Source organism: Columba livia, chromosome 1, assembly GCF_036013475.1.
Source record: "Columba livia isolate bColLiv1 breed racing homer chromosome 1, bColLiv1.pat.W.v2, whole genome shotgun sequence".
Classification (NCBI taxonomy): domain Eukaryota; kingdom Metazoa; phylum Chordata; class Aves; order Columbiformes; family Columbidae; genus Columba; species Columba livia.
Genome location: NC_088602.1, coordinates 68,238,814 through 68,266,523, shown reverse-complemented (window position 1 = coordinate 68,266,523; position 27,710 = coordinate 68,238,814). Strand labels below are relative to the sequence as shown.

General features: G+C 43.0%; 2 protein-coding genes across 15 annotated transcripts in view; both read left to right on the top strand.

Moving 5' to 3' along the window:
• The window catches only part of MAP4K4 (mitogen-activated protein kinase kinase kinase kinase 4), a 163,892-nt gene extending 138,460 nt beyond the window's left edge, over positions 1-25,432 (top strand). For 7 of the 12 annotated variants that reach the window (XM_065060789.1, XM_065060804.1, XM_065060812.1 and 4 more), the window contains 13 exons: positions 132-229; positions 1,524-1,699; positions 2,221-2,341; positions 3,511-3,702; positions 6,049-6,166; positions 6,427-6,597; positions 9,072-9,215; positions 14,179-14,313; positions 17,289-17,389; positions 18,130-18,279; positions 19,102-19,261; positions 21,282-21,421; positions 22,207-25,432. In XM_065060789.1, coding sequence (XP_064916861.1) covers positions 132-229; positions 1,524-1,699; positions 2,221-2,341; positions 3,511-3,702; positions 6,049-6,166; positions 6,427-6,597; positions 9,072-9,215; positions 14,179-14,313; positions 17,289-17,389; positions 18,130-18,279; positions 19,102-19,261; positions 21,282-21,421; positions 22,207-22,290 — 1,790 coding nt within the window. In that variant the 3' untranslated portion in view covers positions 22,291-25,432. The remainder of the gene's footprint in view (positions 1-131; positions 230-1,523; positions 1,700-2,220; positions 2,342-3,510; positions 3,703-6,048; positions 6,167-6,426; positions 6,598-9,071; positions 9,216-14,178; positions 14,314-17,288; positions 17,390-18,129; positions 18,280-19,101; positions 19,262-21,281; positions 21,422-22,206) is intronic. The other 5 variants (XM_065060818.1, XM_065060862.1, XM_065060853.1 and 2 more) reach the window with 3 other exon arrangements.
• A 148-nt stretch (positions 25,433-25,580) lies between these two features.
• The window catches only part of IL1R2 (interleukin 1 receptor type 2), a 61,346-nt gene continuing 59,216 nt past the window's right edge, over positions 25,581-27,710 (top strand). For 2 of the 3 annotated variants that reach the window (XM_065060988.1, XM_021290577.2), the window contains exon 1: positions 25,581-26,194. In XM_065060988.1, the coding sequence (XP_064917060.1) occupies positions 25,986-26,194 (209 nt within the window). In that variant the 5' untranslated portion in view covers positions 25,581-25,985. The remainder of the gene's footprint in view (positions 26,195-27,710) is intronic. The other variant, XM_065061004.1, reaches the window with a different exon arrangement.

Here is a 27,710-nt window from a genome sequence, read left to right as displayed (position 1 = left end):
TGCTGTCAGGCACTGCCTGATAGTCACCTTGTCGCTCTTCCCCACTCCAAAGTGAAGTAAGACGATATATTTTAGCTCCCTGCTTCATCTGTTTTGTTCTGTGTTCCTTTCGGTGGTCTTGACACATACAGCATCATCCAAATCAGAGGGTTCGCCATCGCAGCGTCATGAAAGCGCACCTAAAAAGCCTGAAGAGAAAAAGGAAGTCTTCAGACCTATCAAGCCTGCTGTAAGTTGCATTCGCTTTCCCCTGTGCCCCCTCTCTTTCAGGTAGGCCCACAAAAAGTACAGTGTGAGCTTCCATTCATAATGCCATTGGGGGTTCAGCAGCATGTCCTGGGCTCCGCAATTACCTGCACACATCACAGTACTTTAAACGTTAGAATTTGCTTTGCATCTGGAATTGATTTCTGCTCTCCGATCTTCTTCCTTTCTAACCTTTGCCTTTCTCTCTTTCACTCCTGCGCTTCCTTCCTGGGGCTGGACCAATGATCATGCATTTGACCTGAATGTGCCAATGCTGGGCTGAATGGTGCAGGGAGAAGTGGTAAGACCTTCAATTGTTGCTGTATTCCATGAAAGATTTCTTACGTTTTCTTGTTCTCACTGCTGTTTGCAGTTGATTACAACTCGATGTCCAGTTGTATCTGTGGCTTCTCAGTGGGTTTTCACAGTATTTCCAGCTTTCCTTAAAACTTTCTTCTCTTGCTGTTATGATACTGCACCAGCACCCAAATCTGTCAGTTAAAGCTGCTTTATTAAAGAAACACAGAGGCTGATCCTTCACTTCTGACAGTATAATGTGTGAAGCATTTGCCGTAAACTGTGTTCATCTAAATACAGCATAGCAACACAATTGAGGGCAGATTGCACTGTCTGCAAACCTGGTTTGCCCACACTCCAAGCTGCAGACAGAAAAGCAGCTTATGTCCCGCACTGTGCGATAGTTGGGTGGGACTGGGCTGGTGCTTACAAACGAGTCTGACCTCTGAGGTGAGCTCCTTAGCATGGATCCATGCAACTGGAAATGGATCAGAAGGTTTCAAGGAGATCAGCTCTCTGTCGCTGTGCCTTGGGTGGCTCAATAAGTCTTAGGATTTTTCTGCTGCCTTGCTGGCTAGTTTTCTTGTGGTAGATTCTGTTAACCTGCAAAGTTAAGGAAGGGTGAACTGCAACAGTCAACCACTGTGTGAGAGTGGGCCCAGGTGCTTATGCATGTCTTTCAGATGCTATAACGGGATAAACTGAAGTTAGAATCAGGAGTTTAGATTCAGAGCATGCACATTTTTCTATAATGTGGCAAATGCCTCCTTAGGTTGACTCTTTCAGTGCTTTAAGTTATCTGAAAGTGAGTTTTGATAATTACCATGAATGAATAAATCAAAGGAGGCAATACTGCTGGGGCTGTGGAAACACAGCAGTGGACAAGTAAGCAAACTTGGGCACTTATCCAGTGGGGTTGTCTTGCAAACTCTTCTCCCCTGTTCCTTGCAATATGTTTTTTTGCCTCCCTTTCCCATCAGGATTTAACTGCATTGGCAAAGGAATTGCGAGCAGTAGAGGATGTGCGACCTCCACATAAAGTGACAGATTATTCATCCTCAAGTGAGGAGTCAGGGACGACGGATGAGGAAGACGATGATATGGAACAAGAAGGAGCAGATGAATCTACTTCTGGACCAGATGATGTCCGAGCAGTGTTAGTTCTTCTGTGTTTTCTGTTTTCCCTCTTACAGGGTTGAAGGAAAAGGACATTGGGTATTTTGGCTTGTATGTTAGCTCTTCAACTTATAGCAATCTATGAGCAAGACATAGCAGCCTTGTATGTTCACATTTTCAAACAGTTAGGCCAATCTTTTCAAAATCAGGCTGAGCATTTAGGAGCCAAGTTAGCAGATAAGTCCTTTTAAGTCATTTCTGCAAATGAGGAATCAGTTTCACAGGCCCTCAAGAAAGTGCCCAAGTATTAAAGTAGGCTGAACTGTGTTTCTATAAATTATATCCTTTACCTCTTCTGCCTTTAATTTGTTATAAATCAAGAAATGGTGTTTAACGAACTCCTGACCTTTTTCAACAGAGAAGCCTTTCTAGGCAGGTCATGTAAATATTCCACTGTGGTCACAATATAAATTAATTTTGACTGTGCCTTGGTGTGAGGCAGCAAAAGCTGGGGCACAAATGTTATTGTCTCACCCCAGTTATTTCTCATCTGGCAAATAGGTCAACGTTGAACTTGAGTAATGGTGAAACAGAGTCAGTGAAAACCATGATCGTCCATGACGATGTGGAGAGTGAACCCGCTTTGACACCTTCTAAGGAGGGCACCTTAATTGTCCGACAGGTATTGCTTTTCCTTCCATATGCAGTGCTGCACCTTTTCTGTGCTCATTAACCCACTCGCTCATTCACCCATGCTGTTTCTACATTATATTTGTTGTTCGTATTATCAGAACACAGCTGTAGTGAATTGCAGATGAGCAAGATGTTTGATGCATGCAAAGACGAGAGTAGCCCTTCATCCCTTGCTGCTGTTTTGCATGCTTTCCGGTGACACCCATGGCAGCACCATTCAGAGTACCTCAAAGTCTGTGGGAGAGAAGGGTAGAATAGCTGCAGGTGTGGAGCAAGTACCTAAAGGAAGAACTTAGTTTAGGTTTACTGTGGAAGCAAACATGGCTTTCAGGAGTGGGGCTGGGGGGAGGCTGAGAGTGTTCAGGGTATTTTAAAAATTGTTTTGAACCTGTAGTTCAGGGCGTATAGACCACCCAGATGATACACGCACACGCACATACAAATTCATGCAACAGTTAGTGTGGGGGAATGGAGAAACAAAATAGGTGGTGAGGCAGAGAATATAGACAGAGCTCGAGTGCTGGGCTGTTGCCTTTGATTCCGAAAATATTTCATTCTTGTGTCTCTGAAAGATAATGATTCCCTGCTTTTAAATGAGCTCATGTGTTAATGAGCGTGCTAGTTTATAGGAGTAATCGCATTTCTGAACTTCACAACCGAATGCCAATTTCTTAATTGAGCCCTCTGGTTTGAAAATTAAGATTTCGTGCTTATTGTTTTAAATAGTTAGCTGAAGGCATTCACCAGACAGTCCAAGTATTTATCTGTATAGGATTTGAGTTAGTTTTAAACAAAACAATAGGGGAAGAAATCCTACCCCCACCCCCAAAAATGTGCTTGTCCGTGTTGTGATGGAAGACTTACCGGTGCAGTTACTCTTCTCTTAATTAGAGGAACTGGCTGTGCAAGTCAACCACGCAAACTAAGCTTTTGCCTTCCAGAACAGGTGGGAATTTGCTGAATTCTAGTAGCTCTGCCCACTTTCCCTTTCTATCCAGGCATCAAGGCATGGATTATCAGATTATTTTTTTTCAAACAAACAAATAAATAAATGTATAAAGGTAGGAAGCGAGCGAGGGAGAGAAGGAGAGAGGTTGTTAGGAATACAGACCTTTAAGCAGCACTTGAGCAAGACAAGTGTGCCTGTTTTTTCTACAGAGTACAGTTGACAAAAAGCGTGCCAGCCATCATGAGAGCAATGGCTTTGCCGGTCGCATTCACCTCTTGCCAGATCTCTTACAGCAAAGCCATTCCTCCTCCACCTCCTCCACCTCCTCCTCCCCATCCTCCAGCCAGCCGACACCCACCATGTCCCCACAGACACCCCAGGACAAGCTAACTACTAATGAGGTATGTCTTACACCACAGCTGGCTGCTTTCGTAGGGTTATAGCAGCATTGCCTGGTAGCTAGTCTGCAAAGGAACTCCAGCCAATCTCCCCCTGCTTTTTTATTTTTTTTCTGTCAACTTTGTTGCCACCTCCCAAATAACACATTTCAGTTCTGTGTAAGAAGCCCTTAACTCTAGAGCAGTCCCACGCCAAACTTGCCAGTTTACTATTTTTGCTTCCTCTTAGTGAGTCATTAATTGCATGGCGTTCATTTTAAACTAAACTCGACTATTGCATTTTCAAGCCAATACCCTCTTATTTTTAAATTCTGTTTTATTCCGGGAGCAGGCTAATTGCAAGCAGTGTGCCTCTTAAAAATTAGCGGTTAATTTTGGCTTTGTCAGTAAAGGCTGGGCTAGTAACTCTGCACGTATGAGGAGCCGCTTGTGGAAACTCACCCTGTGGGAGAGGAAGCGGCCGTGGAGGGATTTTGCTCTTAAAAGCTTGCCACGCGGGCTGGGTGGACAAATCACGTGTTGCCCGGGAGGGTTATAAAAGCCTGGGGTATTGTTGCTTTGGAATAATGAATGGGGGAAAACCTTTGGGTTTTTTTCCAAGTATGTGCGCACTCTGAAAAGCAGCTGTGTAAAGATAATTCTTCTCCACCAGAACTGGTTGTGTCTCTGTGGAGAAGCAAGGCTTGGCTTGGGCTGATCCCGGGATGGTGCCTTCCCTTCCTCACCAAGTGCTGGTGGGCAAGCCTGGTCTTTCACGTGTGTGTAACCCCTTGCTGCAGAGGAGCTGCATACATGTGAACGAAGGTCATCGTCCGCTCCTTCCCAGCCCCAGCAGGAAGCATGGTGGCCCAAATCCCGACTGCATGGCCAGCCTGGCTCTCCTGGGGAGCAAGCAGGAGTGATGCAGGGGGAGCAAAATGCGGGGAAAACAAGCTGCTGCTTCTCAGGGTAGAGCCGTCCTGCCAAATAGGAGTGCAAGTGCTGTGATGAGAAGGAGATGTTGCGGTGAGCTGGGTAGGCTGATGGCAGTGTGTTTGCTGCAGGATCAAAAATGCTTCTGAACCACGTAGCAGGAGGCGGGGCGGGAGGGTTTCCTCCTAGAAATGCAGTTAGCGTAATACTTAATTTTCAGCTATGCTTCATTGGTCTTTGATCTTTCTAAAAGCACACTTTTGTGGGTTATAGAGATCAGCTGATTGATCCAGAGATACGCTTGCTCATTACTTTGACCTAAACAATAAATAAGCAGGGTTCAGTTAACTCAGCTTGGGCAGTGGCAGGTGGTGAAGGAGCCTTTCAGTATTTAGCTGTGCAAGGGAGTGATACACTCCTAAGACCCATCGCTATGAGGCTTAGAAAAATCGGAGGTTGAAGATGAGTTGATTATAAGGAAGGGTATCTAACTACGTTTGCGTAGAGCTGAGTAAAAACCCAGTACTGCTTGGTATAACTTAGACACATGCACGCCCTTTAGATATATATGTTGTGGTTTTTTTTCACTTGTCCCATTCTGCTTCAGTGTGCTATGTTGTCACTATAATACTAAACTGGCAAGGGTTTTTAAGTTGTTCCATTTCCACTTTTAACAGTTCATTGTTTCACTTGTCTTCTTCCTTTCTTTATGTTTTTATTTATGTTTTTTTCATGTTTAAACTGCATAACTCAGCAAGCACCAGTGATTTTATCCACTACATATTCATAGCTTCATTTCACTGTTTGCTACACCTTCCACACTAATGAGCCCCTTTGTTTGATACAGGTTTAATGTGTTGCTTTGTCAAATAAAGGTGGAAGAACCTGCTGCAGCTTTCTGGCAAGAGGCTCAGGTTAAACAAAATAGGGAGAGTGAACAGGAGTGGACATTAAACTTAATCTATCATAGAAGTGAATGCTTGATCCCAGATGATTGTGATTTTGTTGCACAAGCCAAGAGATCGAACTTCATAACTTACTAAACTTGCTCACTTTAGGAGATGCTTCATAAATACAAAAGTTGTAGGTAGCAGACAGCTTGCAGATAAGAGAGTATACATACATTTAAGCAGATTTTTTAAAAAATGAGACATTCCCTCACTTTGTGCCTAATTGTAGTGGCCAGTCCTAAAAATCTCTGCTAGCAGCTGAGGTGACAGGGACAATTATTTAGCTAATTGCATTTTGCTGTAGCATGTGCAGTATGTTTATGTATATAGTTCAGGTGTGGTGCCTGCAGTGCGATATCTATGAAGGAAGTATAAAAGCTTGGGGAGGCTCTGCAGCGTAATTCTGTAGTGACTTTAAAATGTTGGTTGTTGTTATCCATGCCTTTTTTTGTTATTAATATTAATAAAGTTGAAATTTACATTGCAGACTCAGTCCGCTAGTAACACACTCCAGAAACACAAATCTTCCTCCTCCTTTACACCTTTTATAGACCCCAGATTACTACAGATTTCTCCATCTAGTGGGACAACTGTGACTTCTGTGGGTAAGTAAAGTAGCTGAAGATGACAATTGAAAAAGGGCTCAGTGACTTCAGTGGCTCTTTAAAGTACTTAATGTTATCATCATGCTTTGTATTTGATTTGCAATGGATTGCATAGTTCATTTCTTTTTCCATTTACATTTCTTACAAAAAGAAAGACCGGCTCAATATTCTCAGTTACTGATTTGGGTTGCTCAGTGTAAAGAATGTCTGTCCAGAATTTAGCACTTAAGGGTTATTACATGCACTTTTCTTTTTTTCAGTAGGATTTTCTAGTGAAGCAATGAGATCAGAGGCAATAAGGCAAGACCCCACACGGAAGGGATCAGTTGTCAATGTGAATCCCACGAATACACGTCCACAGAGTGATACCCCAGAGATCCGCAAATACAAGAAGAGATTCAATTCTGAGATACTGTGTGCTGCCTTATGGGGTAAGGCAAAGCTGTTCCTCCCTCAACTTGTGCCCTTCTGAAGTGCAGATTTGCCAGTTATGAGCTTATGGTCTTCAAGAATGTATCCCTGAAATTGTAGCTCTGTTTCTCTGCATTTATTCAGTGCCTGTTTACATATTTTTGTTGCAAAAGCTGACTATTATTATGCTGTTCCTGCTTTGATATAATTTCCTGCTGCTGTATATATGCTTCTGATGGAACAGTTCAGCCTTCATTCAACTGATTGGGATACCCTTTTCTCTGTAGCCTCCGTTAGTACATCTTCTGCAACATTTGGGACCTTGTGATCATCTTTTCATTGTACACGTGGTGCACACAGGGTATTCCACTTGAAAAATGAACATCATCTTGAGCCTCTTTCTAACGTGTTGCTGCAGAGCTTGATTAAGATGTGTTTCGTAAGATGACTTTCCACCTCAGTCATCAGTTTATTTAGGAGGGAAGATAGAAGGATAGGAGGGACATTTTCCAGTGTGAGACTGTGGCTTGGTTTTATTAAGAGTGGTTAGTGCAGGGAAAAGCTGGGTATGGGGTGTCAGCTGACCAAATGTGTCTGGCCTTCTTGTCACAAGGGTTAATTTGTGTTGCTTTCCTCTGCTGTGTCATTTCTTTCTTGGCCAGAGTCCATGAGGCCGCCTGAATTTTTTCATTATCTAGATGTTAACAGAAGATAGTCATGTGTATTACTTATGTATTTATCTAGTATCCTTAAACTTAACAGACTGTAAAAGCACATGCATGTCATTTTAAAAACTATGAACAAGAGAGTTGGCCATTCCCCTGAGTCTCATGATGATTGTATAGGTAACACACTGCACTTTTCTTGTTTACATTTTCACAGCTCTATCCAAAGCTTTAGTTCTCTTTTGGGGTTATTTCCAGCATTTCTTGTTTCTGAGAATAGCGCTGTTGTCCTATCCTCCTTGCCTGCAAAGCCATGTCAGTTAAATAGCTCTCCCGACACCTGATCTTGCTGTTTGCTGTTTTCTTTATTTCCAGAATTCACTGGTAAGAATTTTTACCCCAGTTCTGTTTTTGCATGCATTGATATAATTCTCTGATAAAATGAAGAGACTTGTGTTCATGTAAACTTTCAGACCGTGAGAGGGTGAAGGCAGAGAAGAATCATATGGGATCAGTAAAGATGATTCACAATTTCTCTGATCTGCCTTGTTTTGCTAGTAGCGATTTGTGTTAGTGGTTGTATTTTCCTTTGATCTTTGTATCTGACTGTTAATGGTGATTTAAAGTACAGGTGTAAAATCCTAGAGGTGTTTTACAGCTGTAACAAAGCACTTCCTTATTAAACTTAGAGCCAAACTGATGGTGATCTAAGTTGGTACACATGCTTAGTTCCTGATAAGGTTTAGCTTCCTTTACCCTTAAGCAAATGAGGCCATTTCATGGTGATGTTTCATATTCAAAAAGAGCAGGGCTTACTTTGCTTTGGTTTGCTTTGCCTTTACCAGTGTCAGTGCCATAGTATCTGGCAGATTGCTGATTTCAGTAGGTCTATGAAGCTATTTCTTCTAGTACTAAGTGATGGAATCCAAAATGAATGACATGGATGCAGTAGCATAGATTTTTACACCCAACCTCCACAGAGAGCCTGTACTTTTTTTTTCAGGCAACATTTCCATTTGTTTGAAAAGGCAGGGCTGCTTAATTGTAGGGTGGTGGCAGAAGAGCTTGGCTGGCTGTGAATAAAGACAGTGCCTGCATTTTAAAATACAGGCACTGCTTTCCACCACCGTACTGCCTCATTAGTTTCACCTCAAAATGCATATAGCTAAGGGAAGGGGTCGGGCATGGATGCACAGATAAACTGAAAGCAGAAACAACTGCACAGAAGTGTTCCAGTGGGTGTGTAGACCTTTGTATAACGAAACAGGCCTACTGACTTTTCTCGTCTGTATTTGCTTGATCTTTAGGAGAAATCTGTGCAAAAAAAGATGACTGGGAGACTGAGGGCCAACCCTGTGCTTGTCCTTTTGTGTGAGGGCTGCACTGCGATCCTCTCCTCCCAGTGGGGACCAGACACCTGCCACTGCTTTTGTGCAATGTTCTTGCCAAGAACATTCTGTTACCAAGCTCTCTCTACCAACAGCTAATACATCCTTCAGAATACATAAGCTTGGGTGCCACTTTGTGCCTTACCCCTCCTCCAATGTTATTGTGCCTTTTTGTTTGGGAACTGGTGCTCTAGAAAGCTCTCCATGGTCTACCAGTTTCTCACTTCCTTGAATGCTGCAGTTTGTTGTCAGGAGTCGCTGTGGACAGGTGGCATAGAGAGCCTCTACATCATGAGATCTTTTAGGGTGCAGGCAGCTGAGTCCCAGCCAGCAGTGGTTAGACCTGCTGGGAACAAGACAGTTGCTGTATCAAGCATCAGTTCACCAGAATATGTGGAAGAACAGCTTGCTAACTTGGGTCTCTGTTTTTGTTTCTTCTAGGAGTGAACCTGTTAGTGGGCACTGAAAGTGGCCTGATGCTGCTAGACAGAAGTGGTCAGGGGAAGGTTTATCCGCTCATCAATCGAAGAAGATTCCAGCAAATGGATGTACTTGAAGGGCTGAATGTCTTGGTGACAATTTCTGGTAAAGTTAACTCTTCAACATGATTTTTTCCCCCCTTCTGGTGTGGCATGACAGAACGCTTTTCTTGGCAGCCTGTGTGTTGAGGAGGAAGTCCTGACTTGAGTGAAGTCAGTGGGTTTTCCATCATTTCACCTCTGAGTCTACACTCTGTTTCTGCAAGTGAATCACTTTCACACAATACACTGTGCCTGCTTGCCGCCTGTCCTTTCTCCTATGGGATGGCCTTTAAAAATGCCACGTGGGTTTGTGGGAGACATCCTGCTTTGTTCAGTGTTTGGGAGCTGTAAGTTAATATTTTGTGAAGTCTGTGAAAGTGGCATTCTTTCCCTCTCTCATGATGACTTTCAACCTGGCCTCTTTCTAACCAAAACGTGATTTGCTACTTGAGTTTAAAGGTGTCTTGTGTGTTGAAATCTGTAGAATTGTGAATACTTCTGCGAAGTAGGGAAAAAAGAGTGATGTGCACGGAATTTGTTGGTGTTTGAGAGAGAGGGAAGTACAATGTGTACGTGATGTGGAAATTACTGGTGTGAGAAGGCAGATAGGTGCAGCTTTTAGCCTTTCCTCTCACTGGATGCAAGTGCAGATGGCAAAGCAATGGGAGATGAAGGGTGATGGTGATGTGTTTTTTTGTGTGCACTGATAAAAATGTGGTTTATGAAGCTTGAGGTTCCAGAGTCTTTGGCCCCAGAGATTTATTGCATAAGGTTATCCTGCTGTTAAGCAACTTGATGTGGTGAACCGTTAATCTTTCTTCACAGATGTCATTCAGCCATTTACCTTTCCTTTTGGTTTAGTTTGTTTGTGCAATCAGCCTTTGCTACGCTGCGCATGTGTGACAAGGAGAGGATGTTAAATGAGGTTTCACACAGTGGCCCCTGTAACATTGTTCAGAGTCACCCAAAATTTTGCTGAGGCTTCAGAGCCCCTCTGACTCCACTGGAGGAGCTCTCTGGCTCTCCCAGCACCTGTGCAAAAGAACACACACTTAAACATTTTCGTGCAATTTAATGTGTTAGCAGTGTTATACTGCTACAGGTCCAAAGAACCGTGCCTCTCTTGGTGTTGTCAACGTGAGACTTCGTTTCTGTCTAGAACAACTGTATTTTATTGGCTTATTGCTTGCTGCATTCTCAGCTATAGCTATGCTATGAAATCTTTAAAAAGAAAAGATAAATCAAGGAGGGTTTAAAAAAACACAGCATGCTGTGTGTCCTTTTGATATCTAACATTGTATGTTAAAATGTAAGCTGTTTGAAAAGCACCATTTGATAGAGTTTATTCTATAGTCGACCTTATAAACAAAAATATTGTATAATCCAACTTGTGTAAAATCTGTTGATTTGAAGCACATCCTACACAGATGACAAGTGTCCGTGATTCAGTCTTGTGTGTAATTATTTTAAGTTTATTTACATTTATATCAGTCATGATCTGAGTACCCTGACACATCCTTTTTCTTTGTTTCCTTCAAACCGATTGCTTCCTCTGTGGAGACACGCTACATTAACCCTTAAGAAATCGGCTGATTTTCCACTGGTTTATGCCTTTGTCTCTATCCCATCTCCTGCGTACTGGAGTACGAGGCGGGAAAGAGGCAGCTCTGCCCACTGAGAGATGGATGGGGAGCACGCTTGGTGAAACCATGATATTTTTTTGCTCAGGTCCCCCCCTTACCTTCCTGTTCCAGCTGCTGCGGTGCTCAATTTAAGCTACGCTCATGCTGGACTTCTCTTAGTGTCTTTTTATAGTGGGTGTGTAGATGGTGTGTTTTGGCAGCTGGGTTATGGAGCTGGGTTATGGAGCTGCCTCCGAGCTCTGTCCCAGGACTGCTGCTGCTCTGCTGGGAGCGTTGTTCAGCTCCATACGGCGCTCTCGGCCGTACGTTCCCTTGGCTTTTTCGGGTGGTGATGTGCTGACAGTAGCGAGGTTTGAAAAGTGTCACCACATTGTGCAAAGAAATTGCAGTGCATTAGGATTTTGGGGGATTGTCACCTGAAATTGCTTATAATATACATTCTTTTGAGTCTGGAAACCTGAAGTTAATTCTTCCCCCAGTGTATATCTCAAATATAAAACTTATTGACAACAAAGCTTTTGATGCTGACATACTGAGCTTCTACAGCTGGTACAAGAAGGCTTTGCAGGTCAAAGCAGAGGAGTTAATTGGTTCTTCATTCTGTTGAGAGGCAAAAAAGTAGTTTCGACTGCTCAGGTGATAGTGTGCCGAGAGCCATAAGAACACTGGAAGACAGAGCGACGACGTGCGTACGGAACACACTCCACATGTGGCTTCCTGAGGGTTTTGCCATCCCAACTTGCTGATGGTACCGCTCGGGGAGGTAGGAAGGGATGACAAAGTAGAAGAACTGGTTGGAATCTGCCTGCTTAATAATTAAAAACCACAGCGACAATAAAAACAAAAAACTCAATATAGGTAAAGGGACTTTGCATTTGAAATGGCGTCTGTGGGAGAACCAGAGCTGGGAGTTTTCATAGAAGTCACTGGCTGATCAGTTCGTTTGGTGGCTGGAGCAGAGTTTTCTTTCTTATTTCATGGCCATAACAGACCAAAAAAAAATAAAAACGGCCAGATTTTTGCTAGCTTTAAAAACTGACTGGTGGAGATATACAAGGAGAAGGATCTAATACCCCCACTCCCAATATGAACATTAAGAGCAGCATAACTTGTTGAAATACACACATAGCCATGTTTATATAACTAACCGGTCCTGCTCTTTTCATGTTAGGCTGCTGAAAGGCAGAGGAATTTCCTGTCTTGTGACTTTCCTTGTGGTCTAGACACTAAAGCACAATGGGAACACACTTGAAATATTTCTCTGTTGTTGTTTTGAAAAATGTTTCTGGTTGGAGAGAAATACCCTGGTGCTCATCATGTGAACCAGAAGAAAAAAAAATATAATTAGCCACATGCTGGGAAATTCCCATGTGTAACGTTTGTTCTGACCCTTCAAGTTTGACTAAGCTACTGGGGAAGCTGAAGCCATGGAAATATCTGAGAGAGAATTTGTCTCCCAGTGCACAGGGATTTGCGGTGGTTTTAAAAACATATGGTGCGTTGTACTGACCTTCAGCTATCCTGTGCCCTCTGAGCCCTCACTCACCCAAAACCTTCTAGTCTGGACTGTGTTCCATATTTCAGTGTTTCTAAAAGACCCCTTGTGGCTATTGTTTGCAGAATTTTCATGGGAGGACCTTTTCTTGGTCAGATGTGTGACTTGTGGGAATATTGTTTCCTGCTCCGGTCCCTTTTCCAAATCTTACTGAGCCATGGTAGTGGTGGGGCTTTTATCCCTTTATGAAACTTGGCTTAATAAATATGAAGTCAGGCAGTAAATCAGGGTGCTCACTTACTGTCAAATCTGTAGTAGGGGTGAACAAAAGATAGTGCCTGTACACCCTTTTCTGAAATGGGCAACCATCCAGAAACTGATCCAGTGGTGAGCATCGTGTGAAAACTTAATAGACAAATTAAAGACGTTAGCTAAACCCTATAGGTGGATCTGGCTGGCAGGCTGTCAGGTGGACCATTCTGACAGGTCCTGGCTTTCTGTGGAGTAGACCAGTACTGTTTCACTTGGCCAGCCCAGCACTGACTGCAGCACTGTCAGATGTCTCCTGTCAGCTCCAAGGCCTGCGAAACACTGTCCAGAGTCACACAGGTTCCTCATCATGGCTGGCGAAGCACTAGCATGGAGCTACTGCACTGACAAGTTGGGTTCCTGAGAGCATCTCCTATTCCCTTTCCTTGTGCAGAGACCTCCTAAATGGCTCCTAATCAAAGCAGCGACCACCTCTCTACTTCACCTCCAGTTTCATCTGAGGGACTGTGATGGCTTCGGGCAGCAAAGCAGCTGGAGGAAGGAGAATGCAAACCTTGAGTATTTCCATCAGGGTCACCTTCTCACTAGTTCAGCAAATGCTTTGTGGGCCATTAGTTATTAAAGAATCACTGATAAAGTTTATTATGAACCTTGTTCCACATTCAAGGAGGCTTCTCATATTGAGAGTTAAGAGTCTGAGCTGTATTTTGATGACCATGGCAGATGAAGATAAAGTAGCCTGGGCATGTAGATTCTCTCACCTGTGGAGAAGAAACACCTCTTGCAGTTTGTGTGCAGCCTGATAAGTACAACACTCCGTGCACCACGAGGTTAGGGCTTGCTGACAAAGCAGTCGTCAGCTTTTAGCAAGTGGATAAAGTTTGCTTGGGCTGTGTGAAATTCCCTCACTGCAATTTCAGATATTGTACATTTTTCCCTACAGCAGAACTGCTGTAAAGTGGTGCAGTAGTGAAATTGTTTAGTGCTGTTGTTTGGTGTGCTTTTCTTCCAGAGGAATAATGAACAATCTTAATAAAACTTGATGAGTTTTTGTGTCCGAGGATGATGTAAGGGATAGAAGTGTCCTGGTCCCTAACTGGGAAGAATTTGTACAATACACTTCATCACCATATTCTTCTTCAGTTGTGCTTCCTCCTTTCAAACTAGTCCTGTTCTCTTCTGGTAGCTGTATAATTTCAGGCCTCAAATTCCATCCTGCTACTCTCCTACGGTATTGTGTGAAGAAGGGCTGTTCTGACTCAGCTCTTTCTTTTTTTATTTTTAATCTCAGTGCTTTTGTTGTGGAGTATAACCCTTTTCTAATAAAAGTTGTGTCCATCCTAAAAACCAGACAAACAAAGAGCTGTTCCCTTTAGCTTATGTTCATGTGGTATTACCATGAGTCTCTGTCATCGATTATCAGGAAAGCATGTGTTTGGGTGGAGTCTAGAGAAAAGCTGTTGTGGGCATAAAAACTGAGGGAGATATCTGTGGTTGCAGCAGTTTTTCCTTCGTTGTAACTGTGATTTGCTCTGCGGGCCTTTCTATTTGCTTGGGAAGGGGATTTTTGCACTTATCTTCCTATGGAGATAAACCAACCTTTTTCATTTTGTGGCCAGGTAAGAAGAACAAGTTGCGAGTTTACTATTTGTCCTGGTTAAGAAATAAAATTCTTCACAACGATCCTGAAGTAGAAAAGAAACAGGGCTGGACAACGGTGGGCGACCTGGAAGGCTGCGTGCACTATAAAGTTGGTGAGTAGCGAATACGATAATCAAATTGTCAGGGTAAAAGCTGGGCGAGGGAGGGAACTGCGGTGCATGTAGCTGCTGGGTTTAAGATTTGGTTTTATTTCTGCCTGTATTCCCTATCCCTCACAGCGAACTTCTCTGGCAAAGCGCCAGAGTAGGTGACAAGGTACTGGGTTAAACTGAATATTGGGAGAGGTTTTGCGGTGGGATGCTGGGCTGTGAACTGGAGTGGGTGCAAATCCCCATCAGTCTCCTTCCCGTGGTGGATGCAGCTTCCAGGAGAGTGCTAATACAGACAGTGAAGGCTGGTAACCTTTCACTGCCTCTGTTAGACCCTTTAGGTGACAGAGGGACTCTAGTCTACTAACAGGTTTTCCTGATCTTTTACTGTGATGAAATCACATGATGGAGTGGCGTGAAAAAAAATCTTCATTTTAATGTAGATTTTAAAGAGTGGGGGGAAAAAAAAAAAGAGAGTGGGAGGAGAAAGCAAACCCAGCTAGTACACGAGCTTTGAGGAGCATCTGGGAACAGAAGCATATGTTTAACTTCAAGATGACTCATTGATTCCCCTTAGCTTATGAAATTTCCTAATGCTGTCTCAGATCCATTGCAGTACATTTATGGGATGAAATGTGTTTTCACTAGGCAGGTGCCTTTTGAGTGGCTTTAGGTCCTTTAAAATGATTTGCCTGTAGGAACTTCCACCAAAACTGTTGAAAGACATGTAGCATTCCATCAGCAGAGTATGCAGTGAGCCAGCTGCCCTGCAGGTGGGGGTATGAACCAAGAGCTCTTTCTCCTGCTTCAGTCGCATGATGCATCTTAACAGGCCCCGGATGTTGCCTTTGATTTGGTTTCCCCCTAAGAGCCAGCTCAGTTCCTTTCCAGCTGTGTCACTCAATGTGGAGCAGCAGCAATTTGGCTGAGCTTAGTCTCCTCCTGTCATGTGTGTGCTCTTGGAGATAACCTACTTGTGGGCTGTAATCAATAACGATGGCAGTAAGTGACTGCTGAACCAGGAACTTGACCCCAAACCAAATAAATAATGTATTTCTCTGGTATCATGCCCCAGGGCGTCAGCAGCGTAATGAAGTGGCCTGTTAACAATACATTAACAGCTATTGCAAGAAGGCTTTCCAGCAGGGAAGTGCGTGAAACAAAGACCATTCTCTTCCAGATGAAGGGGGGTTTGTTCCTCTGGGCTGCAGCCTGGCACTGAACTTCCCTCTAAACTGCAGATGACTTCTTCAGGTAGTGAGAGGCCTCTTTGGCAGCTGTGCTTTCGTTCCCAAGGAGGGATGAGCTCTGTCAAGAGTTGGGCTCACGCTCGGGAGGCCACCACTGAGACAGCTGGCACTGGTCGCTTCCTTGTCTCTTTGATGAGACAGGGGTCTCAAACGTTAGGGTGAAGTGGTATTTATGGATTTTGGTTGCTTCAAGCAATTTTTTGGCTCCTCTAAATGATACATTGCTCTTTTGAAACTTAAGATTTGGGTGAATTCCCAGATAGCACCCAGAGCAAAGAATGTGGATTGTCAAAGGTCCGCTTTCACAGACAAGGTGGTTTTGTTCAACAACCCCTCTTCCCCAAGAAAATATTCCGAGCAGTCCTGTAAGCTAGACAAGACTGAACAAAAGCTCTGTTTTTCAGTTGGTACAGCTGTGGAGGTTGAGAGACTTCTTTTAGTCTGTTCAAAAAATGTCAAGTCCTTTAACACTTGCAGTTCAGTAGTCTTGCTTCCCTGCAGAGTAAAAAGGGAGCAAATAGTAGCTTTGTCTCCCTGTTACCTACCAAGAGACAACAACTGCAGGCTTGTACAGTGGTAAGCTATCTAAAAGGCATTAAAATAGCATTTATTAAATAAGTTTTCTTCTCACAAGTCTGAAATTTTTCACTCCTGCCATGTTTCAAAATCAGTTTTGGTTGAGATATACAATGGCAGAAGGTGAATGTGCACAGAATTACTCATTGTTTTGCAAAACTGTCATATTCCCCTAAAACTTGAAGATGTAGCAGAAACCTCCTGAGATTTCTCGATGTCATCCAAGTGATGCTATTTTTTTTCTTCTCCCCCAAAAAGAGTGCTGAAAAGAGGTTAACAAGCCTCAGCAGTTGGAAGTCCCCATGATCGGTTCCTTCCCAAATCCAGATGGCAGCTGGAAGTGCAGATCCAGCAAAATTTCTTGAATGGCTATTTCTAGATGTTATTGGTCCCCTCTGGAAAACAGAAGTAGTGAACAGAGCTTTTTTGATGGTTAATTTAGCAAGCTGTTTGAGTGTGGGAACAGAGATATATTCAATAATTTGTGGATCAACTTTGTCATGACACTTTGTTTCTGGTAAATTCCATTTGGTTTCATTGGTTTGTTTGTTTTTGTTAGGTTTTGTTTGTTTGTGGGGTTTTTTGTGTGTGTTTGGGTTTTGTTTTTTTCAAATGACTTATCTCAGGCTTTAGGGACAAAGAAAAGCGCTATTCTACCAAACTTGCCTTTGCTTTTGAGATGGACTTGGTTTTTAACTTTTCAGTTCCTTTTATTCCCTCCTTTGTCCTGGAGAATTTTGCCATCAGTTCAAAATACCAGTCAGTGCTGTGACTGGAACTGCCAGTTCACTCTGCTGCAGTCATAGGTTTCTGTTATTGGAAATGTCCCTGTCTGAAAACCAATTTTCTTGTCTTGATGAGTAAGCACTGTCTAATGTGGAAAAAAATAAGTGTAAATAAGTATGTACCGACTAGGTAATTCAAGATTTGGTGATGGGTTCGGTTACTGATAAGAATAATGATTTTTGTGGCATAAATGTGTCAAAAAACTTAACTACACAGAATTATCAATCCTAAAATACAGTGTTAGTAGAAATCTCCAAATGTATGTAAGTATGGAGAAATATTGTCATTTTCTGCTTTCCCGAAGTAACTGAAATGAATTTGGAATTACTGCTGATTTTTTTGTTTGTTTGTTTTCTTCAATTTCAGTAAAATATGAAAGAATCAAGTTCTTGGTAATTGCATTGAAGAGTTCTGTGGAAGTGTATGCATGGGCACCAAAGCCATACCATAAATTTATGGCCTTTAAGGTAACAGTATATTTCAGTCATATGTAGGGTTTTCGTTTATCCACTTGCAGTTACCCCTTTTACCAAAATGCTCCGACATTTTATCATGGCCATCTTACAAGTTCTTTGGTAAATATTCCATGACCTTCATATTATATTTTAAGAGCTTGTTTAGCTCTTAAGAGGCAGTATAGTTAAAAGTTCTGATTTGGAACTGAGCACAAACTAATAATCAAAATGACACAATATCAAAACTGTTTGTTTCATCTCTCTATAAATAAAACATGAGGCAGAGAGAAGTGAACTGAGCCTAAACATCTTCATCTGAGCAGAACAAGTCATTAAGTGATACTCAGCATTGTTATGTTTTTGAATGCAGCAGGAATGAAGTTAACTGGCTTGGTATAATTACCAGACTGACGTGCAGACAATCAGTGTCGGTTGTGCAGATTGAAGCAATCACTACGGGAGTGTCAATTTGCCCTGAACCTTGGGGAAAACAATGTTAGTAGAAAACAAACAGACCAACTAAAGTAAACTCCACAGAAAATCGCTTACAGTTTTATGTGATTGAAATGCAACGGGTTGCAGAGTTATCTGTCCTTGTCCATGAGAGAGACGTTAGTCTGGCTGGTCTGGTTGGTGGGGGCCATTGGGATGTGGGATGAATAAACCCATAGTATGTGCGTTAGAACATGTTTTTGTAAACTCCACTGTGGTTCTAAGCAGTAAAGTAAATCTCACTGGTGGTTGTCTTACAGTCGTTTGGAGAATTGGTACATAAGCCATTGCTGGTGGATCTAACTGTAGAAGAGGGTCAGAGACTAAAAGTGATCTATGGCTCCTGCGCTGGATTCCATGCTGTTGATGTGGATTCAGGATCAGTCTATGATATTTATCTACCAACACATGTAAGAGTTGCTGCTGGTGTTGGGTTTTTTTTCTTTCTTTCTGGTTTTTCCCCACCCGCTTCCTTTCCTCACGTAACGAACTTGTCAGGCCGTCTCTGTGGATCACTGCCAGATGCTGGCAGCTGTAAATTGGGTGGAGGGGTCTGAGCAGGTGTGGCCACCTGTGCTTTAGGGGTTTGTGCCTCGCTTTCTGTCCTCTCCTCATGATCAGTATGTCTCCGTGGTTGGGAACTGCCCACTCAGGTCTGACATGGGCCAACGTGACTGGTCCAGGGGTAGCAGCTAAATGGCCGAGTGTGTTGCAAATATGCCTGGCAGAGGCTGCAGGGGAGGTGGTGCTACAAATGACACAACAGCCCACTGATATGAGGTACAACAGAGTTGTCAAAGGCCAGGTGGCCTTACCTACCAAGGTTTCCTGTTGTTCATTGTACACAAAGGTGTCAGGTGGGTCTGCGGTGTGTTGCACCTCCTCAAGCACTATTCACTGCACTGCAGAGTTCTGAGGTCTGCATCTGGGCTGCTTGCCCCCAGCTCCCTTTCTTCCCCTGGAAAGAAATGGGCACCTCTACAGAGAAATTCAGTTTTCCTGTGTTTAGATGGCTGCCTGAAGATGAGAGGATTTGTGCCTCAAGGGTTGCCAGGTCTTTGTTGTCACTGTGTAGGGTATCTAGCCTGGGGAAGAGCAGAGCTAGCAGTTCTGAAAGTGAGTGAACCGCCAGTCTGCTGTCAGCCAAAATCAAAAATCACCCAGCCCTTTCTCCCAGCACAGGCTCTGGGGCATTAAAACAAAAGGCTTCCTTTTCTCTTTTGTCCCTGTAGATCCAGAGCAGTATCCAACCTCACGCAATCATCATTCTCCCAAACACGGATGGGATGGAGCTGCTGGTCTGCTACGAGGATGAAGGAGTTTATGTCAACACGTATGGAAGGATAACCAAGGATGTGGTTTTGCAGTGGGGAGAAATGCCAACCTCAGTTGGTAGGTGTCTCTGGCAAGTCATACACAACGTGCCATTGGGGAGCACGAGTGTGTGCACGTGGGCAAAAGGAAGGGGCATTGGGTTTGACTTCAGATTCAGAAGCAGCGATGATACGGTATTCCTGGCAGACAGCTGTGCAAAGTGGAGAGTAATCATATGGATCTGTTTTGTGCGGAGTTTTTTAAGAACAAAATCCAAACAAGCAAGCTGTGAAGTTCAGGAATGAAAAACTCACTGGGGCCTCTGTAGGCTGCTGAACAATTTTTGGTAGACAACCACGAAGTTATAGAAACCTTTCTGTATAAAGACACGTAAGGTGGCAGATCGGTAAGATATTATTACAGATAACAGTCTGTATATCTGATTTGATGTGTCTACTTTAATTTGCCTGCAGATTGCTCATCTGTCCTAGCATCATAATTATCCCACATCTCTCCCGTTCAAAATAACGTAGATTTGAGAGTGGGAGCAGTGAAATGGGCTCAGGTTTGTCACTGACCCAAGTCCACACCAGGATCTTTTTTACCACCTGTGCTGCTGTATTTCAGCGCCGAGTGGAGCATGGGCTGCGGTCACACCTTCATTTTGTTGGGCAAACACATTGAATTTAATGTGCTTTGGAATGGATGCACGTATTGGGAGACAACTCCTGATAGCTGTTGGAGCAATGCGAACAATAACGGAGGAAGAAATTTAAAGAAGTTTCATGCATGTCATGTTTGCTCCTTGTCTAGATCTTGTCTAGATCTAAAAGCCAGCAGAATTTATCAACTGGCAAATTGTACCTCCTCTGGGGACTGGAGTGCCTGTCAAGTAAATGGCACTGAGGCAGCTGACACCATCTGAACATCTCATCTGACAATTTTTAGAAGCTATTTGGCCCAGTTACCACTAGTGACGTATTTAAAAAGAAATACATTTCCATGATGATGCTTTATGCGATGCTATAGGTGTACTGTAATAGATAATTTGATTTAATTTCACTGATAATTAATAAGAGGAGAAATCTATAAAAGAGAAGTACTGCAGAGTTAAACATTTTTTAAATTCTGCTTGCTGAGAGCTATTGTTGTTCTTTTTGTTTTCTCTGGTAAATGTGCATGCAAATCAGAGGCAACAGCTTTTTCTTCATTAAGTTCCCATATGTTATTTTTGGCAGCGTTCCTAAGACTATCCATCAAATCACTTTTTGAATATACCTCTTTACAATGCTGGTGACTTTCTCCTGTACTTGATCTTTTACCGCTATCAAGAACATATTTTTTTCCTCATGCTGCTACGAATCTGTTTCCCCCAGTGACACTCTTGAGTAAAAACGCTTGATTTTTTTTGCTTTATTTGTGCACAAAGGAAAGCAGTATGACAAATGATAGTATTTCCACTTGGAGTGCTTAATATGAACCTCTTTTTAAGATACACAGAATACTTTTCAGACCAGTTGGCTTTCTCAAGAAGGAGAATAGGTTTTTGAAATATTACCCCTATAAAAGGAGGCTAGCTCATTTTTTTTTTCAAGTTTTCCCTTTCCCTCTCTCCTTTCTCTGTTTTTGATGACAGATTATTTCTTCAAGGAGGGAGAATAACACCGTAAGATACAGAGCTGGTGCTGGGGACATACCAGAGTGGATGGTTTTAGTCTATTTAAACCTTGGGTTCTGCTTTCTCCTTGTCAACACCTAATTAGCCTGTCTCTTTGCCAAACTTGACAGAAAAAGCCTTTGTAAAAGCTTGATGTTCCTTCCATTTAATTGAAGGTTGGAAGGTTCCCATTGTGTCATGAATGCTCAGGCAAGATGTATATTACTAACATGGAAAACCCACGGGGAAATTAAAATAAAAAAGGTATTTTTAGGCTTCGTGAAGATGCTGAAGACAGAAATAGCACTTTGAACATGTTATAATAAGTACATGTACGTCATTTTTAACCAGAGTGCATTGTATATGCCTCTGCTTTTTTGGTTCTTCCATGTTGCCCTCTACCTGTCCTAACGGGCTGTGTGCTGTGTTTTCTGTCCAAAGCGTACATCCGATCCAACCAGATCATGGGCTGGGGAGAAAAAGCAATCGAAATACGGTCGGTGGAAACTGGACATTTGGACGGTGTGTTCATGCACAAAAGGGCACAAAGACTCAAGTTCTTGTGTGAACGCAATGACAAGGTATAATTCCCCTGCTTCCCAGTTTGTTGCCAAAATGATAAACCTGTACTTTAACTGGACATTGGGGGTGGCTTGACCCTGACCAGCAGCCAGACACCTACCCAGGCTCTCACTCACTCCCCTCTCTTGTGGGATGGGGACAAGAAAGAAGGAAGACAAAAAGACTCATGGATGAAGATAAAGACAGTTTAATAAGGACAGCAAAAGCATCGCACACAAAATAAGGAATTAATTCACAGCCTCCCATTGATGGGCGGGTATCCTGCTGCTTCTCCAGCACTTGGTTAGGAAGACAAATGCCATCGCCATGATGTTTCCCCATCCTCTCCCTTTCCCTGAGTGTTTATTCATAGGACAGTTTGGTTTGGAAGGGACCTTCCAAGGTCATCTGCTCCAACCCCCCTTCAATGAGCAGGGACATCTTCAACTAGATGCTCATTGCTGAGCATGATGTTAGCGGTTATGGGATGTCCCTTTGGTCAGTTTGAGTCTGCTGTCCTGGCATTGTCCCCTCCCAGCTTCTTGCCCATCCCCAGCCCAGTGGCCGCTGGGGCTTGAGAGGATGCCTTGGTGCTGTGCCAGTGTTGTACAGCAGTAGCCACAATGCTGGTGCGGCAACAACACTGGTTTAGCCACAAAGGCCAGCTGCTATGAAGAAAGTCAACTCCATCCCAGTTGTCCCCAGCACAGCACTGCCATTCCACCTTGAGTATCAGGGGCAGCGAAGGCAAACTCAAGCTTCTGCAGTACTGCCTGTTGAATTTACCCATCTCTTTTCTTCACAGGTTTTCTTTGCCTCCGTACGGTCGGGTGGAAGCAGTCAAGTCTATTTCATGACACTTGGCAGGACTTCTCTTCTGAGCTGGTAGAAGCCATGGGATTTGGCGAGGAATTGCTGACATCCAGAGTCTGAGATCTTCATAACTCGGAATTATTTTCAACTGGAGTACAGACCTGCACTAATGCAGCACTCTGTGTAAATGTGTGTGCAGGCATCACTGGTGTTAGGTTTCTTTTTGTTTTTGAACCGAGGCTGCGACGCAGCTGGTGCTGTAAAGATATTGCCATCAGGTGCTATGATGTCTTTGAGATTTGGGATCATGCTAGAAAGCTACAGGTCTTCTTTTCCCTTCAGCTCCAGGATTCCTAGGCTTTGAAGGACTCTGTTTGTTAGTGGTAAAACAGAGGAGGGGGGAGAAATAAGGAAACAAAAACGCAGACTTACCATGAACATGCTGTTGAGTGGAGAGCAAGCAGGCAAGAGAAGGTGAGAAGTGGCGTAGAGAGTCAGACTGGCTGAAACAGAGGGCAGATCTAGTCTAGTAATGTTAACAATGTATTTAATTGACATTTCTTTTTTGTAATGTGACAATATGTGGACAAAGAGGAAGGTGCAGGTTTTAAGAAGTTAATATTTATAAAATGTGAAAGACGCAGTGACTAGAATAACTTCTTAGGGACAGGGAGGGTGGGAAGGGGCTTGGGGTGGAATTCTTGAGTTTTTTGTTTCTGCAGTTTTATTTTGGCCTGGCCAATAACTTTAGTCATTTTCTGTGTACCAGGTGTTGCCTGAAACATGTGCAGATGATAAAAAAGAAAAAATAAAAAGAAAAAAAAAAGAAAAAAGGAAAACAAAAGTAAAAAATTTCATTTTCTATAATGATTCTGTGTTAGGCCAGAACTTGGTTATGTCACAGTATTAGCACTGCCTCAGTTAAAGGTTTAATTTTTGTTTAAACCTAGAAGTGCAACAACAGTTTTACCACAGTCTGCACTTGCAGAACTAAAAAAAAAGAGAGAAATAAAATCCAAACTACATATGTTTATTTTTTGTGCCTACCTCATTGTTTTTAATGCATAAAATAAAAGAGGTGGTTTAGTTTATACGTTTTTAGATGAAAACCATTAATGTCTAATTTAATCTTAATACCAAAACTACGAGATTGAAAGGTTTCTGACTGTTATTGCGTAGCAAGTTTCAGCAGGAGGAGAGAGTGGTCCGGTGGGGCAATAGCGGCAGCGGTGTGGCAGTGAGACACTGATTAATGTAATTTGCTTATACAATTTGATAAAGCAAGCATTTGTTTAAACCAGTTTCATCCTTAATAGAAGTCTGAATTTAGCCTAAAACCAGAGGTTTCACTCTTCTAACACGTGGGCTTAGTAACAGGCAGGTTAAAATAACTAGGCTAGTTCTATAAACTGTTAAGTGTTGTAGGAACCATTTTGGGGCGGTGATGTTTTTCTTTTTTAAGAATGCAATGCACTAAAACTCTTTTAAGAATGTAGTTAATACTGCTTATTCATAAAAACAGCGTATACCTGTGTTTAGATGTAAGATCCCAGCTCTGGCTTTTTTCTTTATTTTTTTTTTAAGTCAGTTTTATTTTATGAATAAGTTCTGACATTTGTAATAAATGTCTTGAGAGTAATAATTTGTTTAATGGCTACATGTTCATTACTTGAGAAACCTTGAGTGTATAATAATCTGTTGGTGTTGTAATAATGCACAGTGTCACGATTCAGCCATTTTCCTTTTGGTTTTCACTTATTTTTTCATTCCTTTGGTGGGGTACTTTGTTGACAGCTGCCTTAAGCTGTTCATTCAGTGAACAGGCTCTCAGTGTTTCATGGGCTTTGTCTTCTGCTGCGGTTAACTTTCCTTCACGGCATGACAGGTAGGGCTTTTTAAACACCATATTTCCTTCGGTCAAGCCGGTGGCTCGAGCGACTGGTCACACAATCAATTCAGAGCCAAGGGCACCGAGTGTGCAAAGCTCAGACTCGACAGACGCTTCTTTTGCTGTTCGAACCTGACTGCTGTAAATCCTTCCACCCCAGCCGGCGTTGCTGCTGAAGACTCTCCTTCGAACGTCGTCGAGGGTTGAAAAGTGAGCGGTAGATGTGTACCGCCAGCGCACACGCCTGCACACACACCCCACCTCCCCTCCCCACCCTCCCCCCAAAAAATAAGAAATAAAACTCGAGAAAGCCTTACATTTGCTGGCGGAGGAATACCTAGAACTATTTTTTTCCTTTTTTTAATTGTATGACTTTTGGATAGCGTTGAAGGTGAAGGATATGTTCTTTTCAGGCCCGGGGCGGTCAGCCGGAAGAACAATCAACCTTTTGTACTATAATGAACTCAAGGGGGACTCGGAAACGCGACGTGATGGTAGACGTGGGTGTAATCACACAGCTGCCCTGTAGTGTAGTTTGCCGAAGCTGATTCGATCGAATGTCAGTCTGCGTGATCTATAAATCTTCCAGCGCTATGTGGTCAAAATTTAATCTAGTCCTTGAAAGCTGATGCTACTCACCTAGAGGAAGATGCTCCAGTACGGTAGGGATGCCCAGGTCACGGATACGTGCTGTTGAAGTTTGGAGGCTCCGGGGGGGAAGGACAATCTCCTTCCTTTGGTGGGGCTGCCCGCCTGGCAGCTTCTGCCTCCACAGAAGCGCCAGCACGGCAAGGTAAAACAGTATTACAAAACCACTATGTACACATCGAACTCTTCAAACAGTGCTTTTGTAAGCAAAGAAGAAAGGAAAAGCTCCTAGGTTTAGTTTTAAGCTTTAATAAGTAATAATTTTCTGTATCTTTAAGTCAAAGTAACCCTAACTTGTATGACTGCAGTGTTTTTATTTTTTATCTTATGCACATGTTATGTTGGAGAAAATGTTTACAAAAATGGTTTTGTTACACTAATGTGCATCACATATTTATGGTTTATTTGAAAGTGATTTTTGTGGGTTTTTTAGTTTTTCATAGTAGTAGTAGTACACTTTTTGTGATTTATAACCCCAAACTCTGCTGATTATAAAGATGCTAAACAATAATACAAAATGACAAACTGCATTAAAATTACTAATCGTAGAGCTGCAAAGCAGACTGGTGACAAGTAAAACACTCAGCTTTTTTTTGCAGTGCTATCTAACTTGTCTTCTGTGTATTATGGAAATTACTGTTTTTTCCCCGTTTTTCCTTAAATAAAGTCAAATTGACACCTATTGTATGTGGAAAGTATTTTGAGTATCTACTGGCTGCAGAAATCAAGCTGCATGTTGCCTAGTTGCATGTATCCTAAGAACAAAAGCCTTATTGTCAAATCTCATCGTTTTTAGAGACTTTGACAATAAAAGTGGGCTTTTGAGGGCATTTTTGCTTTTGTTTTATTTTTTTTTTCCTTAAAGCCCTATCTCCTGGCGCAGTTGCTCTTTCGAGAATTACAGTTTTCCTTTTAAAGAAAGAAGCTACAACAAAAACAACTTGGAAAACATTAGTGAGTGCCTGGGGGTTGGGAAAGAAGAAGTTGCACAAAGGAGAGCCCGACTGCGTTGTGAACGTGCCCTCCCGCCACGCCACTTTGGAGCATGTGATTTCTCACGAGCTGGCATCACTTATTACCAAGAGAGAACGATAAACGGGAGTCCTGAGCCCAGACTCTTCCACGACATTAAAGCACGACTCCAAAAAACTTGAGGCTTTCCAAGTTCTAAGCCTGTAAGTATGGAGCAGGTTTGATACAAAGCTGCTGTTCGGGGTTCTTGTTGGCCTTTGCCCATGTTTTTCCACTGTGGGCTGTGCCTGTTTTCTGCAGAGGAGATAAGCAGCAGACGTTTCCTTCCGACAAGGCTGGTCTCTGTGAGCGGAGGAGGAAGTCTGTGTTCCCCGGCTCCAGCCTTTCCTCGCGCTTTCATCCGCACAAGGCGTGGGATGTGGCGCGAGCCGAAGAAATGTTTCAGGGCTTCACTCGCTTCCTATGGACAAAGGTATCTGAAATCCTCGAGCCCCACAGCTTTTCCGCTTCTGCAAGGGGAGATACTGAGCTTGAGAAATCAGCAGGACCAGCCAACTGCTGGCCAGGCTCCTGCTGGCTTGCTCCAGTTGCTGCTTTGGAGCTGCTGGTTTTCTTCTGTCGTTCTTGACCTCTTGAAGATTTCCCTCAGTTAAACATATTTAGCTTAGTTGAGCACGTTAGCTAGTCATGAAGACAAATACGAGCTGTTGCCCATTACAGTAAGTAAGTGAAAGCAGCAACCCCAGGTGTGAGCTTCACAGCGGGTGCAAGCTGAGGCCATAGACAACATGCAAAACCTTCAGGCTCTGGTGAAGAAAGACACAATTGCAGTGATTTACAGCAGGAAATAATAAGTTGGGGCACTGGAAACTGAGCAGCAGATCTTATTCCTCTGTGGGGCTTGTGTAGGTAGCAGTGGTGAGATGGGCCCAAATTTGTACCTCATGAGGGCAGGTGGGATGTACACAGAAGAGAATGAATTGTGCAGAAAAAGAATGTGCATCTTCAAAATGAACAACTGCAGTAGTCAAGCCAGAGAAAGAAATGATCAAAACATCAAAGGGAGCATTTGAAACATTTTTTAAAATATATTTTGAACATGCAAGTTAAATATTAGTAATGAAAAGTACACTTAGCTATGAGATTAAAGTTAAAAATCTGCAAATTACAAAAGATACAAGAGGCAGCCCTTTTGGGGGGGTTACTTCGCTGAAACACTCATGCTAGAGCATTAAGATTGTGTAGGACCCTACATGAAAGGGAGAGAGTATAGTTTTTGTGGGCTGCTGCCTCTCTTGAAGAGAGCTTGTTAGTTCTTTGGTTTATATCTGTACTCTGGTCTGGGATGAAGACTAGTATTGCTAAAAAGAAACTGAAGTTGTTGGAGAAACAATTTCAAATGCAAGAAAAGAGCCTAGGGCGGAGAGGGGAGTGCATTCAACATGGGGCTCTGCTGTATCAAAATGGTCCTAGGCAACAAAGTTGCTAATAATAGTTGAAATGCATCTTCAGCTTGGTGTCCAGTGCCCTGTTACCCTCCTGTTGAGCTCCAGCCTCTCAGCTGAAAGCTGTTTTTCTCTTCCTCCAGCATCACTGAAATATCATCAGCATGGGGTTGTGCTGTGTTGCTTGTGCCATGTTCTGTAAGCACTTGTCATGGCCAGCCTGGTTTACCTGCTGCTGGCTCTTACTTTGCCCTGAAATGCCAAGCAGTCCAGCAGGGAAACAACCCAGGTCACCCAGCTGTGAGAAGGGCTCGTCTTGCCACATCGGAACCTGCCTCGTGGCCAGGATTTCAGCTGCGTGGGAGGGGCGTCCCTTGCCTGCCAGCTTATTTTTGTGCATGTAAGGGATGCAAGTTCAAAGAGCCATGTGTACCCAGCAGCTTTAAAAATGGGATAAAAAAATCACGTTAGTTTGAAGGGACTCTGGAGATCATTGAGTCCAACTGTTAACCTAACACTACCGCTAAAACACGTCTCTAAGAA